The sequence below is a fragment of the Mesoplodon mirus genome (genome assembly GCF_964341445.2).
Source record: "Mesoplodon mirus genome assembly, chromosome: 7".
NCBI lineage: Eukaryota > Metazoa > Chordata > Mammalia > Artiodactyla > Ziphiidae > Mesoplodon > Mesoplodon mirus.
The window spans coordinates 6,923,175-6,937,456 of NC_138983.1; the positions used below are offsets into that span (position 1 = coordinate 6,923,175).

Below are 14,282 nucleotides of genomic sequence, written 5' to 3' on the forward strand. Positions count from 1 at the left end.
ACTCCATCGGTCCCCTCCCATCCCTTCAGCCCCTTCAGTCTGCATTTCTGCCGTCTTAAAAAACAAACCTCCAGGGGCTTCCTTTGTGGCGCAGTGGTTGAGAGTCCGCCTGCCGATGCAGGGGACGTGGGTTCGTGCCCCGGTCCGGGAGGATCCCACATGCCGCGGAGCGGCTGGGCCCGTGAGCCATGGCCGCTGAGCCTGGACGTCCGGAGCCTGTGCTCCGCAACGGGAGAGGCCACAACAGTGAAAGGCCCGCGTACCGCAAACAAACAAACAAACAAACAAAAAAACCTCCAACCCGTTCCTCCGTCCTCACTCTGAGCCACTGCCCTCCCACCTCCCCTCCACGGTTCTGAGAGTTGCTTCCACTCACCTCCAAGTTTCTCACCTCGCTGTCCCGTCCACAACCCCCAAGCCACTGAGGCATTCGACAGCTGAGTTCTCGCTCCTCCCAGACGCCCCTGGGTGGGCAGCGCAGTGGCTCCTGGGGGGCCCCTTGGGCTGGTTGCTCTTCAGTCTCCTTTGGTGGTCTGCCCCAGCCCTCCCCTCTCCCTGACTCTCAAGGTTCACACACCTGTCTTTAGTCCCCTACGTCCAAGTGCCCACTCCAAGCCTCTCCTCACCTCTCCTCAGTGGCCTCACAGGCACCCCAAACCCGTCACAGCCAAACTCGAGATCTTGCTAACCCTCTTCTTCCTATGCTCCCCCAGCCCCACCCAAAGAAACCTGAGAGTCCTTGAGGATCCCCTCCCCGATGCAGTCAGTCATCAGCGTCCAGGATTCCCGACAGCACACCACGCCTCCCGCCCGCCTCACCAAGCCACTGCTCCCTGGAGACACACATCTGCCTCATGCCCGTAGCTCCAGGGTCTGCTCAAGGTCACAGCCTGCTCGCTCACAAGCCACCCTTCAAGGCCACCACAACCCCACGTACATCTGCTCCCACTGCCCCTCCCCACACGCCCTGCAAGGCAACTGGCCCAAGCTCTCGTGTTCAAGACTGTTGCCGTTTCCTGTCCCGCCTGTCCCTTTGCAGCAGCCCAGAGTGAGCAGAATGGTCTCCATTAGACAGACAAGAAGAGGCCACTCACAGAAGAGCAGAAACCTGCCCAGGGTCACACAGCACAATGAGACAGGTTGTCTCCCAGCATGACCGGCACCAGCTGACTCAGGCCCTCCGCCGCTCTTATCCGCCTTCCTTCCATCAGCCCCCGGTCCTGCTCTGGCAGAACCGTGGCCTCCGGCCCCTCCCTTCAGTCAGCTGCTGCCCAGCCCACCACGGCTCCTGGCCCCAGCTCAGCATGGGGAAGGAGGTGGATGGACGGGAAGGAGGCCACAAAGCGCTGGACACAAGCTGGGACAGACACTGGTGTTCCCTTTTATTGTTGTTTTATTAATAAATTTAAGAACAGCTCTAACTTCTCTCTTCCCCCCAGAGCAACTAAAACCAACTAAAAGGGGGTGGGGCCTGGGGGGCAGAGGGTGCTAGGAGTCATAATCCTCTTCATCCTCTGCGTCAGGTGCCGAGGGGCCTGGGGGTGCTGGGGGTAGAGGCAGAGTCGAGGTGAAGGGCATGAAGGGTGTCTGGGGGCTGCAGGGCAGAAAGCAGGAAAGGAAGATCAGGCCACACTCTCTGGTGCAGATTCCTGCCCCCTCAGCCCCACCCGGTCCTCCACACAGGCAGCCCTGGAGCCCATCGCCCTCTGTACCAACAGGGAGCCAAGCCCAGAGAGGGGAAGGATCCAGGGCAGGTCACACAGCCCCACCCAGGCGGAGGGGACTTTCTGAGAGCACAGTATTCAGCCTTTAAGTCCTCATCAGTTCCTCCCCTCCGATCCCTGAAATCTGCTACAACCAACAGAACCAAGTGGCCAGGGAGGCCAGGAGAGACAAGTCAGCCTTGGGGTCGGCTGGCCCTCTCTTGGAGCCACTGAACTGCTTACCTCTGAAAGTGGACAGGGGGGTGGCTGGCCTGGGGTGGGGCCTGTGGTGTCTCCTCTTCGCCATCAGTATCTGTATCCTCAGACTCATCCTGGGAACAAGGCAGGAATGAGAGATGACCAGAAAGGCATGGGCTCATCACTGGAAAGCAGAAATAGGAGATGGACCTCCGTAGCCCCAATTTACAAGCAAACAAACCAAAACGAAAAGGTGAGGTTGGGACCAGGCCTCCAGCCAGCTTGGCCTGGCCGGATGCAAGGCTGCCCTGCCTGCCCTGCGGGGCAGGACAGAGGGCTGGGGCCTCACTCACCTCCTGCTCTGAGTCCGTGCCCGACAGCTTCTTGTCCTTGCCCTTGCTTCCCATCCCACCATTCTTCCGGTTGCTGCTGCCTGGCTTCCGGCCCCTTCAGGAAGGTATAGTGCATCTGCCCAGAGGTCTCTCCCCTCCTTTGCCACCCCCCAGCCACCCCCAACCCCAGGGGCCTTGGCCTTCCCCACCTGGACCCTGGACCCTGGCTCCCCACCTGCGGGGACCCTTGTCCCCATCCATGTGGTTGTCTTCCCCTTCCCCCTGCATGTCAGGCACAGATGCCACCAGGTCCTTCAAGAAGTCAAACTGCTGCTCCAGCTCAATGCACTGCTTCCTGGAAGAGGTGGGGAGGGGATGGCACTCAGGTGGGGCACAGCCGTCTGCGCCCTCAGCAAGGGGCTCTCTGGATGTCAGGGGAATGGAGCCTGGAAAATTTCAATCCGAACCATCCCCCCCGTTGCTAGAACACTCAACCCTCCTCCCAAGTTCAAACCCACTAGTCTTTGAGGCCTTGCTGATCTCCCAGCACCCCCTACCTCCCGCACTATCAGGGCACAGCCTCCCCTAAGCGTGTGATCTTCTGGAAGAGGACCCCAACCGGGCCCTCCCAGATCAGAGTCACTCACAGGTGGGACGTGGTCATGGTCTTGGCGTTTCGGGACTGGGTCACTTGGCAGGCCTTCTTCAACAGTGACTCCAGGAAAAGCTCGAGAGCCCGAGCTCAGGGGGGTCAAGGAGAACGCCGGGTGGTGTCCCAGCCCACACAAAGCGACCCCGGGCTGCCGGCCTCCCCCACCTCCCTCAACCCGACCAGCCCCCGACAGGATACAGATGATGACAGGCACAGCCGCCGCCACCTTCCCAATTTCTTCATCCGTCTGCATGATCTTCTTGATCCGTGCCTGGGGAGGGGGTAGAGAGCTCGGACCCCGTCGCCTCCGTCCCGGAAAGGGTGCTTAAGTGGGGGCAGAGAAAGGGAGCATCCCAGGAGAAAGGGGGCGGGGGGCACCGACGCTGAGAGGGCACGGAAGGGGGCGGGGCGTCCGGGCCCCCGAACATCGCGATGCGCCCGCCTCCCTAGCCGGGCCTGGGCCGGAGCCTCCCGAGAGCCCGGCCCGCTCCTCCGGGCCCTGGCCACGTGCTCACCGGCGGGAACCGCGCGTTGTACTTCTTCTTCTTGCTCGGCATCTCGGGGCCTCTCTCGCCGCGCCGGGCCCAGCGCCGCCGCCCGCAGCCTCCCGGCCCCCGGGCCTGCTCGTCGCCCGCCCGCCGCGGTTCCCCCGGGTCCTGGTGCCGCCCGCTCCGCCCCCGCCGCTGCCCACAGGGTCCTAGCGCCGCCGGTCAGGACACCGCCCGCAGGGCCGGAGCGCCCTCGCCTTAAAGCCTCCCAGGCGGTGCGCGTCTGTCGCGGACGCGACCGCCACTCCCAGAAGAGCGAACATTAGCCCCGCCCCCCGCAGGCCCGCCCCTCCTCGCGTTCCCCCACGGCCCCGCCCCCGACTGCCCCGCCCCTTCCCCGGCCCCGCCTTGTGCTGCGCCTGTCTATAAAGTTGTTGTTGAAGCGGCGGGGTGCTAAGATGGCGGCGGCGGCGGCGGCAGCCGTGGCGGGGGCGGGGCGCGGCGGCGGCGGCGCAGAGCCCCGGGAGGAGCGGAGCCGGGCCCGGGGCTGGGCCGGCGCCGAGCGCAGCGAAGGCCGGAGGTGACCCCGGGCGGCGGGAGGGGTTAGGGCGGGGCGGGGGCGCAGCTAGGGCCGTGGGCGCTAATGGCGGCGGGCGTGGCGGGGCGGGAGGCTGGCCCTCCTGCAGGCTCTATCGACCGTGGGTTCGAGTCCGGACACCGCCCCGTTGGCCTCGGATCGGTCACTGCCGTCTCTGGCCTCAGTGTCCTCGTCGTTAAATGGGCTGGATAACGCCCGCCCGGAGGCCTGGCGCCATGGGGCCTGCCGCGGTGCTGCGCGAACGTGTGCTTTGCCTCCCTCCATTAACTCCCGGCGCCCAGGAAAGTTGCCATCCTCTGGCAGGGCCGGGAGGTTCCCACGCCTGAATTCACATTTCGGCGCTGTCACTCACTGCACGTGTGACCTTGGGTGAGTCCCGTCTCTCTGAGTTTCGGTTTCCTCGTCTGTAGGTCAGGGAGAGTGGTAATAACATTAACAACATCTACACAGCTTTTGTTCCACTTCAGGCATTTAATTCTCTACAGCTGTTTGAGACAGGAACAGTTGTTATCCATTGTAAAGATGAGGCAACTGAGGCACAGCGACATTAAGTTTTGCCCAAGGCCACACAGTTAATTCAGTGTCTGGCACCCACTAGGGCCCAGCAAGTTGGGTCTGTCCTGGACCTGCCCTAACTCAGTTCCCTACGGCAGGATGGAGCCAGGTGAGGAGCTGGAGGACGAGGACTCTCCAGGTGGTCGTGAAGATGGCTTCACTGCTGAGCACCTAGCTGCAGAGGCCATGGCAGCTGACATGGACCCCTGGCTGGTGTTTGACGCCCGCACCACACCTGCCACAGAGCTGGATGCCTGGTTAGCCAAGTACCCACCATCCCAAGTTACCCGCTACGGGGACCCTGGCTCGCCCAACTCTGAGCCCGTGGGCTGGATTGCAGCATACGGGCAGGGCTACATCCCCAACTCGGGTGATGTGCAGGGCCTGCAGGCAGCCTGGGAGGCTCTGCAGACCAGCGGGCGGCCCATCACGCCAGGTACCCTGCGCCAGCTGGCCATCACCCACCAGGTGCTCTCTGGCAAATGGCTGATACACCTGGCACCTGGCTTCAAGCTGGACCACGCCTGGGCTGGCATTGCTCGAGCCGTGGTCGAGGGCCGGCTTCAGGTGGCCAAGGTGAGCCCACGGGCCAAGGAGGGTGGGCGGCAGGTCATCTGTGTTTATACAGACGACTTCACGGACCGCTTGGGTGTACTGGAAGCAGATGCAGCCATCCGTGCAGCAGGCATTAAGTGTCTGCTCACCTACAAACCTGACGTCTACACCTACCTGGGCATCTACCGGGCCAACCGCTGGCACCTCTGCCCCACTCTCTATGAGAGCCGTTTCCAGCTGGGGGGCAGTGCCCGTGGTTCCCGTGTGCTGGACCGTGCCAACAATGTGGAACTGACCTAGTGGGGCCAAATGGGGGAGACCACCCTCTGCCGCCCCTGCTAGGGATGGATCCTCCCGTCTGTCTTCCCCCTCCTTGTCCCAAGGAGGCTGAGCATCCCCAGCTCTGAGGACTGGGTCACTCGGGAACTGCCTGCTACGAACCCTTTGAACTTCTGTCCTGTGTTCAGGGCTGACTCAAGTCCCCACTGGCTGGAGGCTCTGGCTCCCTGAGTGCCAGACCCTCAGCCTCTCTCTTCGCTGCTGCGCCCCTTGGTCATCCAGGACCACAGGCTGGGCGTGGACACCAGCAGGAGAGCCTTCCTGGCTGTACCTCCCCCTCCTCCTGCACCCTCCTCTTCCTCCCTCACAGGAGAGAAAACCTAGTGCTTCCAGTCCCTCTCCTTGGGGCCTTCGCAATCCAGGGGGCAGAGGCCCTGCAGGCCTGAGCATGCCATTTTGTTGGGGGTGGGTGGGTGATTGTTCCACTCAGCCCCTGGCAGAGACAGGGGCTGCCAGGGCCATGGATAGGGGGCCTGCCCCTCCCTGCCATCTCATAGCCCACACCACCTTCCTCCTTTCCTTGGCTACCTTGTCACATGCCTGCTCCTGGCATTTCAATAAAACCCATCTTGGGTCTGTGTCTTGAGTGTTTTTGAAAACACTGTGTTGGTGGTTACCTGCTTTGGTTGCTGGAGAGAGGCAGGGCCAGGAGAGACTGCCCCTCTGCTCTGACTAGGCCCCCCCAGCTGCCTCCAGTAGTAAGATATGCCTCACAGCCAAGGCTGGGAACCTCTCTGAGAGCCTCTGCAAAGCCGGCACTGTTTCCCCTCCATCCCAAGAATCAGAATCAGTTTCTCAGTGACTTCTCATAAATTCAAAGATTTGGCCCAGCAAAGTCTGAGGGGCTTCTGCTAGCTCAGAGGGTATATTTGTGCCCACTAGAGAAAGGTACCTCCTTGGTCCTGGCAGTTCCAGGCCAGGGCACATGGTCTGGTGAACAGAGGATGGGTTGGGTTTCAGCTGCCTAGGCTGGATATCCTTGTGCAGTGAACAACCTGCACAACCTCAGGGAGCCTTGGAAGTCCTCCCGTTTCTACTCATCTCTCCCACCGCCCTGACCATCACAGAGGCCACCGGACTGTTTGCACATCACTTCCATGTGGATTATTTAATTCTCGCAACCTAACAGGAGAAGGTTTGGGCCCAATTTGTGGTCAAGAAAATTGAGGCCAAGAGGGGAGAGAGATCCCTCAGGGTCATGCAGTGAGTTGGGCAGAGTTAAGACTTGCACCCCAGTTCTCCTCAGGCAGAGTGGCGTCCCTGGCCTCACCTGCAGTTAGCTCTTTGCAACCCAGCAGGCACATTCACTCAACATGACCTCCCTGGGCCATAACGCTCAGCTGAGGCTGCTATAGCTTCTGGGAGCTTGGCTCCATAGCCCCCGGCCCCGGCCCTGGCCCTGGGCTTGGTTGGGGCCTCCTGGCAGGGAGCCCCTTGGGACGCTGCTCTCGTGCCGTGCCGGAGCTGACTCAGCCTCCAGCAGCCTCATCAAATTGGAATTTGGAGCAGGGGAGCGGAGATGCCACCAGGCTGACTGGGTGGAAGTAGGTGAGTCATAAGATGCTGGCTCAGCCCCCTCCCCAGCCTCCTCCACACCCAAGGCTGAGTCCCCTTCGGCCCAGCCTTCGGAAGTTCCCAGGGTTGGATGGTCTCCAGGTCAAAGCCTGGTGCCCCTCAGACTATCAGTGCCTTGCACTTATCCGAATGGGGCCAAGGCGTGGGAGGATCCTGGCCAGGCCCTTGTGTGTCCCACGAAGATGCCCAAGTTGTGTCAACACCACCTGGTGGTTCTTCCATAAGTAGGCATTTCACACACTTAGCGCCTGTCCTCCATTGTCATGGCCCTGCTTTAGCCCCTTCTTCACTCTCTCTCCCAAAACATTGCAACTTGCCTCTTCTGCCCCATTCCCCCTCCCTCCCCCGACTGCCAGCTGTCCTGCAGAGCAGCCTGTTCCATCTGCTACTCAAAGCCCTTCTGTGGCTCCCCACAGCCTGCAACTTAGAGTCCACTCTCCTGAGCCCGTTATGGCCTAGCCCCCGCCCCCAGCTGCCCCAGCTTCCCTCAGGTGCCCCTTTCTGCCCGTGCTCACCCTGCCAGAGCCAACTGGCTCTCTCTTCACCCCTGGCACGCAGCCCTGGGCCTCAGGCTCTTCTTTCTGCTTGAACACCTGCCTTGCAGCGAGGATTGAGGGGTTACTTATGTAACCACTGGATTAATGTCTCTCTCCCGCTGCTGGCCCCTAAGCCACGTGCCCAGACTATGCTCAGTGAAGGCAGGAACAGTGCCTAAATCTCAGCCCTGTCCCCAGAGGGCCTAGCACAGTGTGTGGCCAGAGCAACCTTTTCATAAATTTTTTTTTTCTTCTTTTTTGCGGTACGCGGGCTTCTCACTGTTGTGGCCTCTCCCTTTGCGGAGCACAGGCTCCGGACGCGCAGGCTCAGCGGCCATGGCTCACGGGCCCAGCCGCTCCGCGGCATGTGGGATCTTCCCGGACCGGGGCACGAACCCGCGTCCCCTGCATCGGCAGGCGGACTCTCAACCACTGCGGCACCAGGGAAGCCCTTCATAAATTATTGAATGAATGAATGAGTGACTCAAGTCCATCCCCTGCCACTGCCTGCAGCCTCATCTCCTCCACTCCCTGCTTCACTGCTTCTGGGTCCAGAACCATGAGCTGCCTGTGTTTTTCCTGCACACCCGCTGGCCTCCTCACTTTTGTGCCTATTCTCATGCTCTTGCCTCCGCCTGGTATACCTGACCCTCACCCGCTTCCCTGGCTGACTCCAGATCTCAGATGCACATGCTCAGGTGTCATCCTCTCAGAGGTCCCCCCTCCCCCCATCCATGCTCACCCCAGGCTCCCGTAACGCACACGCACCTGTGGCTCTCATCTGTGCATCTGAGGCCCCTCAAGGACAGTGGCTGCGCTTTATCCCCCAGCGTGTCCTCAGCATCCAGTATAGGACCTGGCTTAGCATAAGTGCCAAATAAACATGATTGAATAAATGAGTGACTGAATGAAAGTTGCCCTCTGTCTCTGGGCCTCAGTTTCCTCATTCCATTCATAACAAGAGCAAGGCACTGAGCTAAGTGTGTACCTACGTTATCTAAGCCTCACCCAGCTCTATTATTATTGCCATTTTGCAGAACAGGAAACTGAGACTCAGAGAGGTTCAGTCATTGGTTCAAGGTTACAGAGTTCAATATTTGAATCCCGGTCATTCAGCTCCACAGCACCCAGTGCACTGTTGAGCCCCCACTATATGAAAGTGCTGTGGGGAGGGGGGCTGCTGAGATAATTGAGATCCAGCAAGGACTTAGGATCTGATCTGTAAAGCACACAGGTTCGGCCCTCAGAACCACCTGAGAGAGAGGCTGGGCCAAGACTAAGATTCCCATTTTACTGTTGGAGAAACTGAGGCCCAGAGAGTAGAGAGACTAAGCCTACTAAGCAGGAAGGATCTCCCGGGCCTACAGTGGGGACTGCTCCCCTGCCAGGGCAAGAACTCCCAAGACACACCCAATCAGGCTGGCAGGGGATTGTGTCCTGTTTGGCTGGCCCGTTCCCATACAGGCATCGGGGAGCAGCCCTGACCCGGGGTGGGCCAGGCTGGTAAACGTGGACAAGCCCCTGTGCCCTGCTCCCTTTTATCAAACCACAGAGGGATGACTGAGCCAGGAAAAGGAGGTCACCCGCACGGCACCCACTCCCGCTCACATGCACCGCGAACCCCCAGCCCCCAGGCAGGGGGCTCCAGAGGGGCTAGCCCGTGAGTGGGGAGAATCTCTACCCACCTCCTGATTCCGGCTGGGGCTAGGGGCTGAATCGGGGAGGACAGGAAACAGCTGAGTCGGGAGAAAGCTTCAGCCAGAGCTTTGGCGAGGTTTGGGGGATTTTCCCAGCAGGGCAACTGCGCCCCACTCCCGCCCACTGGGAGGGGCCCTGGCAGAGACCAGGCTTGGGTCACACAGCTGATTCATCTGAGGAGGGAAACTCCCCGTTTCTCTGACGCGCATCCCCCAGGTGCTGAGGAGTAACCTGAGGGCACCTAGCCCAGAAACCCACCTTTCCTTGATTACTGGCCTCCCAGTAGGGCTTGAAAACCCCCCAGGCTGGACAGAGGGACAGAGTTGGGCAGGGTGGCAGGGCATCGGGGCAGCTTCCTAGGGAATAGAGGCAGAGACTGGAACCAGAGCGGCGGCCGGACAAGGGGCACCTCAGGCATTCCCCCCTTACCCATTTTTCAGATGAGAAAACTGAGGCTCAGCAAGAACAAACACACACATGCAGACCTGCTCTGTTCCAGACACTACTCTAAGCAGTTTGTACGCATTCACCCCTTTTGGTCCTCACAGCCCTCGTTTTCCTGAGGAGTAAACTGAGCAGAAAGAGGGTAAGTAACAGCCACGGTCAAGGCTGGAAATGCTCCGGAGGCTCTCCACAACTCCCGAACGCTTGTGAACACCCCTGCGGCAGGGTGCTCCCCCCCTCCCTGAGCACCTCTGGCCCCAGGGGCCAGAGACCTCCCTGGGGTGAAGTCTGAAGTGGTCTCTGGGGACGCTTTATCCTCACGTCCCAACTCAGGCCCCTGGGAACCCTAGAGGACAGGCAGGTCACCCACGGGACCCTGGCTCCTCCAAGGCTAAAGGGAGAAAGCTGGCTCCTGCAGAAAAAAATCAGCCAAACCCGCAGAGGGCAGGAGAGGGCAGCGAGGCGTTCCCGCCAAAATCTTCCTCTGGAGGGTTTTGACTCCTTTCCAAAGCCCAATCCTTTCCCCGCCCCCCATCCCCACGTCAGAGCCTCCCTTTCCTGTCTGCCTGCCCCCGGCCCTGACACCACACACACTCATGCCCGCACACACAGGCACACACGTGCACACCGAGAGTCCAGCCTCCAGGCCGCTGCCCCTCAGCAGGCCGGCCCTGCGCCCCCTGCCCTGGGCCAGGGGCCCGCTGGCTACTCGAGGGGAGCTGAGGGTGTGGCTCCGTGGAGTGTAGCCCAGGGCCCCACGCAGACAACCTCTGCCCATCTGGCTCCCACTCACAAGCGGATGACTCACCCCCTTGCCCCCCATGACTCAGTTTACACGGGTGCCCAGAGGTCCTCCCAGCGAGGGTGGGGCAGTTTATTAGCCCAGCACAGGCCCGCCAGCCTTTCATCCCCGCCCCAGCCCACAGCCAGAGCTGGCACCCGGAGCCTGGAGCCTGGAGGTGGCGGGAAGCCTCAGGTCTGGGAGGGTGAGGCCTCCAGAACTGAGTGACAGTCCCCAACTTCCCTGGGCCTGGGTTTGCAGGGAACAGCAGCTACTCTAAGAAATAAGAGGCCAGGGCTTCCCTGGTGGCGCAGTGGTTGAGAGTCCACCTGCCGATGCAGGGGACACAGGTTTGTGCCCCGGTCCGGGAAGATCCCACATGCCACGGAGCGGCTGGGCCCGTGACCCATGGCCGCTGAACCTGCGCGTCCGGAGCCTGTGCTCCGCAAAGGGAGAGGCCACAACAGTGAGAGGCCCGCGTACCGCAAAAAAAAAAAAAAAAAGAAAAGAAATAAGAGGCCAGGCTGAGCGGGCAGAGCGCCATCAGGGGCACCAACAGCAGAGCCCTCGATGGCCTGCATTCAGAGGAAATGGTCCACATGGCACGAAACATAACAGCAAGAAAACCCTCACTAACGTGTATTGATCACTGACTGTACCAGTCCCGTGCTAAGTGCCATCCACACCTTACCTCATGTACGGCCCCAATAATCCCCTGAAGAGCGTGTACAATCATTATGATCTTCTTACAAGTGAGGAAACAAGCAGAAAGAAGAGAATGACCCAGGTCCCACAGCCAGGACCCAAACCCAGGCCATCCAATTCCAGGGCTCACGTTGTTATCCCGCCTGCCTCCCTGAGCCGCGCTGGTTGGAAGAGGGATAACGGCCCGGTCTGCCCTGCCCCTTCCCCCAGCGCACCTCTGCTGAAACCTCTGGTTTTAGGGATCACTGTATGTAAACCACTGATCTGCAAGAAGGGAAAACTGAGGCTCCCAGAGGGAAAAAGACTGGCCTGAGGTCCCATAACAAATCAGAGGTGCAGCCAGAGCTGGGACCATGTAGTTAACACTCTCCCCAGTGCCCTGGGGTGGAGAGGTCTGCCCCCGCCCCGACTCCCTGTAACCCTTTAGCCCAGCTCCTTTCCCTCTCTGGAGCCTCATGTGCTCCTCTGCATCATGGGGACAGGACTGCCTTCACAGCAGGGTGGCATGAGGCTCAAAGGACAGCAGAGGGACCAGTGCTCAGTGGCATCTGGGGAATGAGGAGGGTGATACCTAGGCCCTGGAAGCAGCAGCCCAGCCCCTTGTCATCCCACCCCCTTCCTCAGCCCGGGCCCCACCAAATGGCTCCCTCCAACCCCACGGGCCAGAAGACCTTCCCATAAGGGACTCCAGCCCCCTCCTCCCCAGACTCCAGCCTCAGGAAAGTGAGCATAGGTCCCTTCCACGTTCAAACAGCACTCAGGGGTCCTCTTGTCCCCCAGCCCAAGTCAAGCCCCTCACACGGGACTACGGGCCCTGGCTTAGGCCTCACTCAGACCACCCTTCCCATCATGGTCCCAATACACATTCTACCACGTGCCCTGGACAACAGGGAGCCAGGCCTCTCCTCCCCCAACCCCCGGGCCTTTGTAAAGCCTACTGACTCCAAATCCAGAAATATCTCCCCCATCTTCAGATACTCTTTAGCCAGGAAACCTGCATCCTTCCTTCGTGGGCGCTCCTGTAATTCCCCTGGCGCTCTCCAGCTCCTGGCCCCAGCACTCTCTACCTTCCACCAGAGATGTTTTCCTCAGCAGCTGATCACTTTTTTGGGCTGTAAACACCTTGGGGCCAGGACCAAGTCTACCTCCCTACCTCCCTGACTGCTGGTTCCATTCAACTTTAACTCTGTTAATTCAGGAGAATGGATAAACTTGTCCATCATGCAGTGGGACCAGACTCAGAAAACAAAAGAAGTGAACTACTGCTACCCACAACCTGGATGAATCTCACAGACATAATGGTGAGAAACGGAAACGAGACACAAAAGAGCACACACTGTATGATTCCACTGATGTGAAAATCTAGAAGAGACAAAACTGATATATGGTGATAGAACCGAGATAAGTGACTTTCTGGGGTAGGGAGGATTGACTGCAAAGGGCCAGGAGAAAATTTTCTGGTGGATGGAAATATTCTATATCTTGACTGGAATGTGCTTACATGAGTGAATACAAATGGTCAAACATAAGACCAGCACATTTTTTAAAATGTAAATTTTACTGAATGTAAAATATACCTCAACGAAGTAGATTTTTGTTTGATGGGGCAGGTCTACATATACTCAGTGGAAGGATTTCCAAGATATAAGAAAACAAAAAAGCAAGGAGCAAAACAGGGTATAGAGCAGGCTAACTTCTGGGTAAAAAGATAGGCAAGAGACTGCATACAATAGAGAGGGAGGCTTTTCACTGTATACCCTTGTGCAGCTTCTGGATCTTGAAGCATGTAAATGTATTACCTAGTTGAAAAACAAATGCAATGAAATATTTAAAAACATAAGGCAAAGTAAAAAATAAAAATCATGTTTTAAAATAATTTTTTCTCTTACATGCACTATATATATATAGTGTTTTGTGTTTGTCTCCCCCAAACAGAAAATCTTTAAAAATTATTCTGAGCAGGTTAAAAAAAAATGTAATAGCCTGCATAGTGCTATGGGACTCTATTACATGAGAGATTTAACCTAGGTTAAGGACTCATGGGACTTACCTGGTTGCGCAGTGGTTAAGCATCTGCCTGCCAATGCAGGGGACACGGGTTCAAGCCCTGGTCCAGGAAGATCCCACATGCCGCGGAGCAGCTGAGCCCGTGCGCCACAACTACTGAGCCTGCACTCTGCAGCCCGTGAGCCACAGCTACTGAAGTCCGTGCACCGAGACCCCGTGCTCCACAATGAGAAGCCCGCGCACCACAATGAAGAGTAGCCCCCGCTCATCGCAACTAGAGAAATCCCGCGTGCAGCAACGAAGACCCAATGCAGCCAAAAATAAATAAATATATAAAAATTTTTAAAAAAAGGACTCGTGAGGACTTCCCTGGTGGTCCAGTGGTTAAGAATCAAACTTCCAATTCAAGGGACGCGGGTTCAGTCCCTGGTCGGGGGACTAAGATGCCACAGGCCGTGGGGCAACTAAGCCCAAGTGTTGCAACTACTGAGCCTGCACGCAACAACTAGAGAGAAGCCCGCATGTCACAAAGAAGAGCCCGCATGCCACAAAGAAAGAGCCCACGTGCCGCAACTAAAACCCAATGCAGCCAATAAATAAATAAATAAATAAATAAAGGACTCATGGACTCATGGAAGGCCTCCTGAGGAAGTGATGGGGAAACTGAGACCTGCAAGATGAGAGTTACCCAGGCAAGGCGATGAGGGACGGCATTGTGGGCAGAGAGAATAGCCTGTGCAAAGGTGAGAAGCTTGGCCCAGTAGTAAGCCTGGAGCAGAGAGAGTAAGTGGGTGCTGCTGAGGGAGGAGCCTGGGCAGGTGGCCCACACCTGGAAGGGCCTGGGATGCCACGTTAAGGATTCTGGCTGTTTTCAAAGGACAGACCAGTAAGGCAGTGAGGAGCTCAGGCTCTGGAGACTGACTGCTTAGGTTCAAATCCTGGCTCCACAATTTCCTTGCTGTGTGGCTTTCAGCAAGCTGATTAATTTCTCTATGCCTCCATTCCCTAATCTGTAAAATGGGTATAATATTATTATCTGTCTCTACAGGGTTGTTGTGAGGATTAATGAATTACTTTGAACAGTGCTTGGTTCATAAGAGCTACATGAGTGTGAGC

The 14,282-nt window shown here is 58.3% G+C and overlaps 2 protein-coding genes across 4 annotated transcripts; one reads left to right on the forward strand and one right to left on the reverse strand.

Annotated features, from left to right (window-relative positions):
• Positions 1–1,375: 1,375 nt before the first annotated feature.
• DRAP1 (DR1 associated protein 1) lies at positions 1,376–9,319 on the reverse strand. 2 transcript variants are annotated; one of them, XM_082629162.1, is made up of 9 exons: positions 9,217–9,319; positions 8,300–8,387; positions 4,324–4,375; positions 3,084–3,156; positions 2,881–2,974; positions 2,469–2,588; positions 2,255–2,348; positions 1,947–2,035; positions 1,376–1,594 (listed from the first exon to the last, which is right to left on the reverse strand). In XM_082629162.1, exons 4-9 carry the CDS (start codon positions 3,136–3,138, stop codon positions 1,489–1,491), a joined length of 558 nt encoding a protein of 185 aa, XP_082485288.1. In that variant the 5' UTR covers positions 3,139–3,156; positions 4,324–4,375; positions 8,300–8,387; positions 9,217–9,319; the 3' UTR covers positions 1,376–1,488. The 2 variants fall into 2 exon arrangements, with proteins under 2 accessions (XP_082485288.1, XP_082485287.1); XM_082629161.1 differs by lacking the exons at positions 4,324–4,375; positions 8,300–8,387; positions 9,217–9,319 and adding an exon at positions 3,401–3,562.
• On the forward strand, positions 3,764–6,019 carry LOC309808647 (UPF0696 protein C11orf68 homolog). Of its 2 annotated transcripts, none has more exons than XM_082629159.1 (2): positions 3,764–3,953; positions 4,625–6,019. In XM_082629159.1, exons 1-2 carry the CDS (start codon positions 3,832–3,834, stop codon positions 5,379–5,381), a joined length of 879 nt encoding a protein of 292 aa, XP_082485285.1. In that variant the 5' UTR covers positions 3,764–3,831; the 3' UTR covers positions 5,382–6,019. The 2 variants fall into 2 exon arrangements, with proteins under 2 accessions (XP_082485285.1, XP_082485286.1); XM_082629160.1 differs by lacking the exon at positions 3,764–3,953 and adding an exon at positions 3,960–4,340.
• Positions 9,320–14,282: the final 4,963 nt, after the last annotated feature.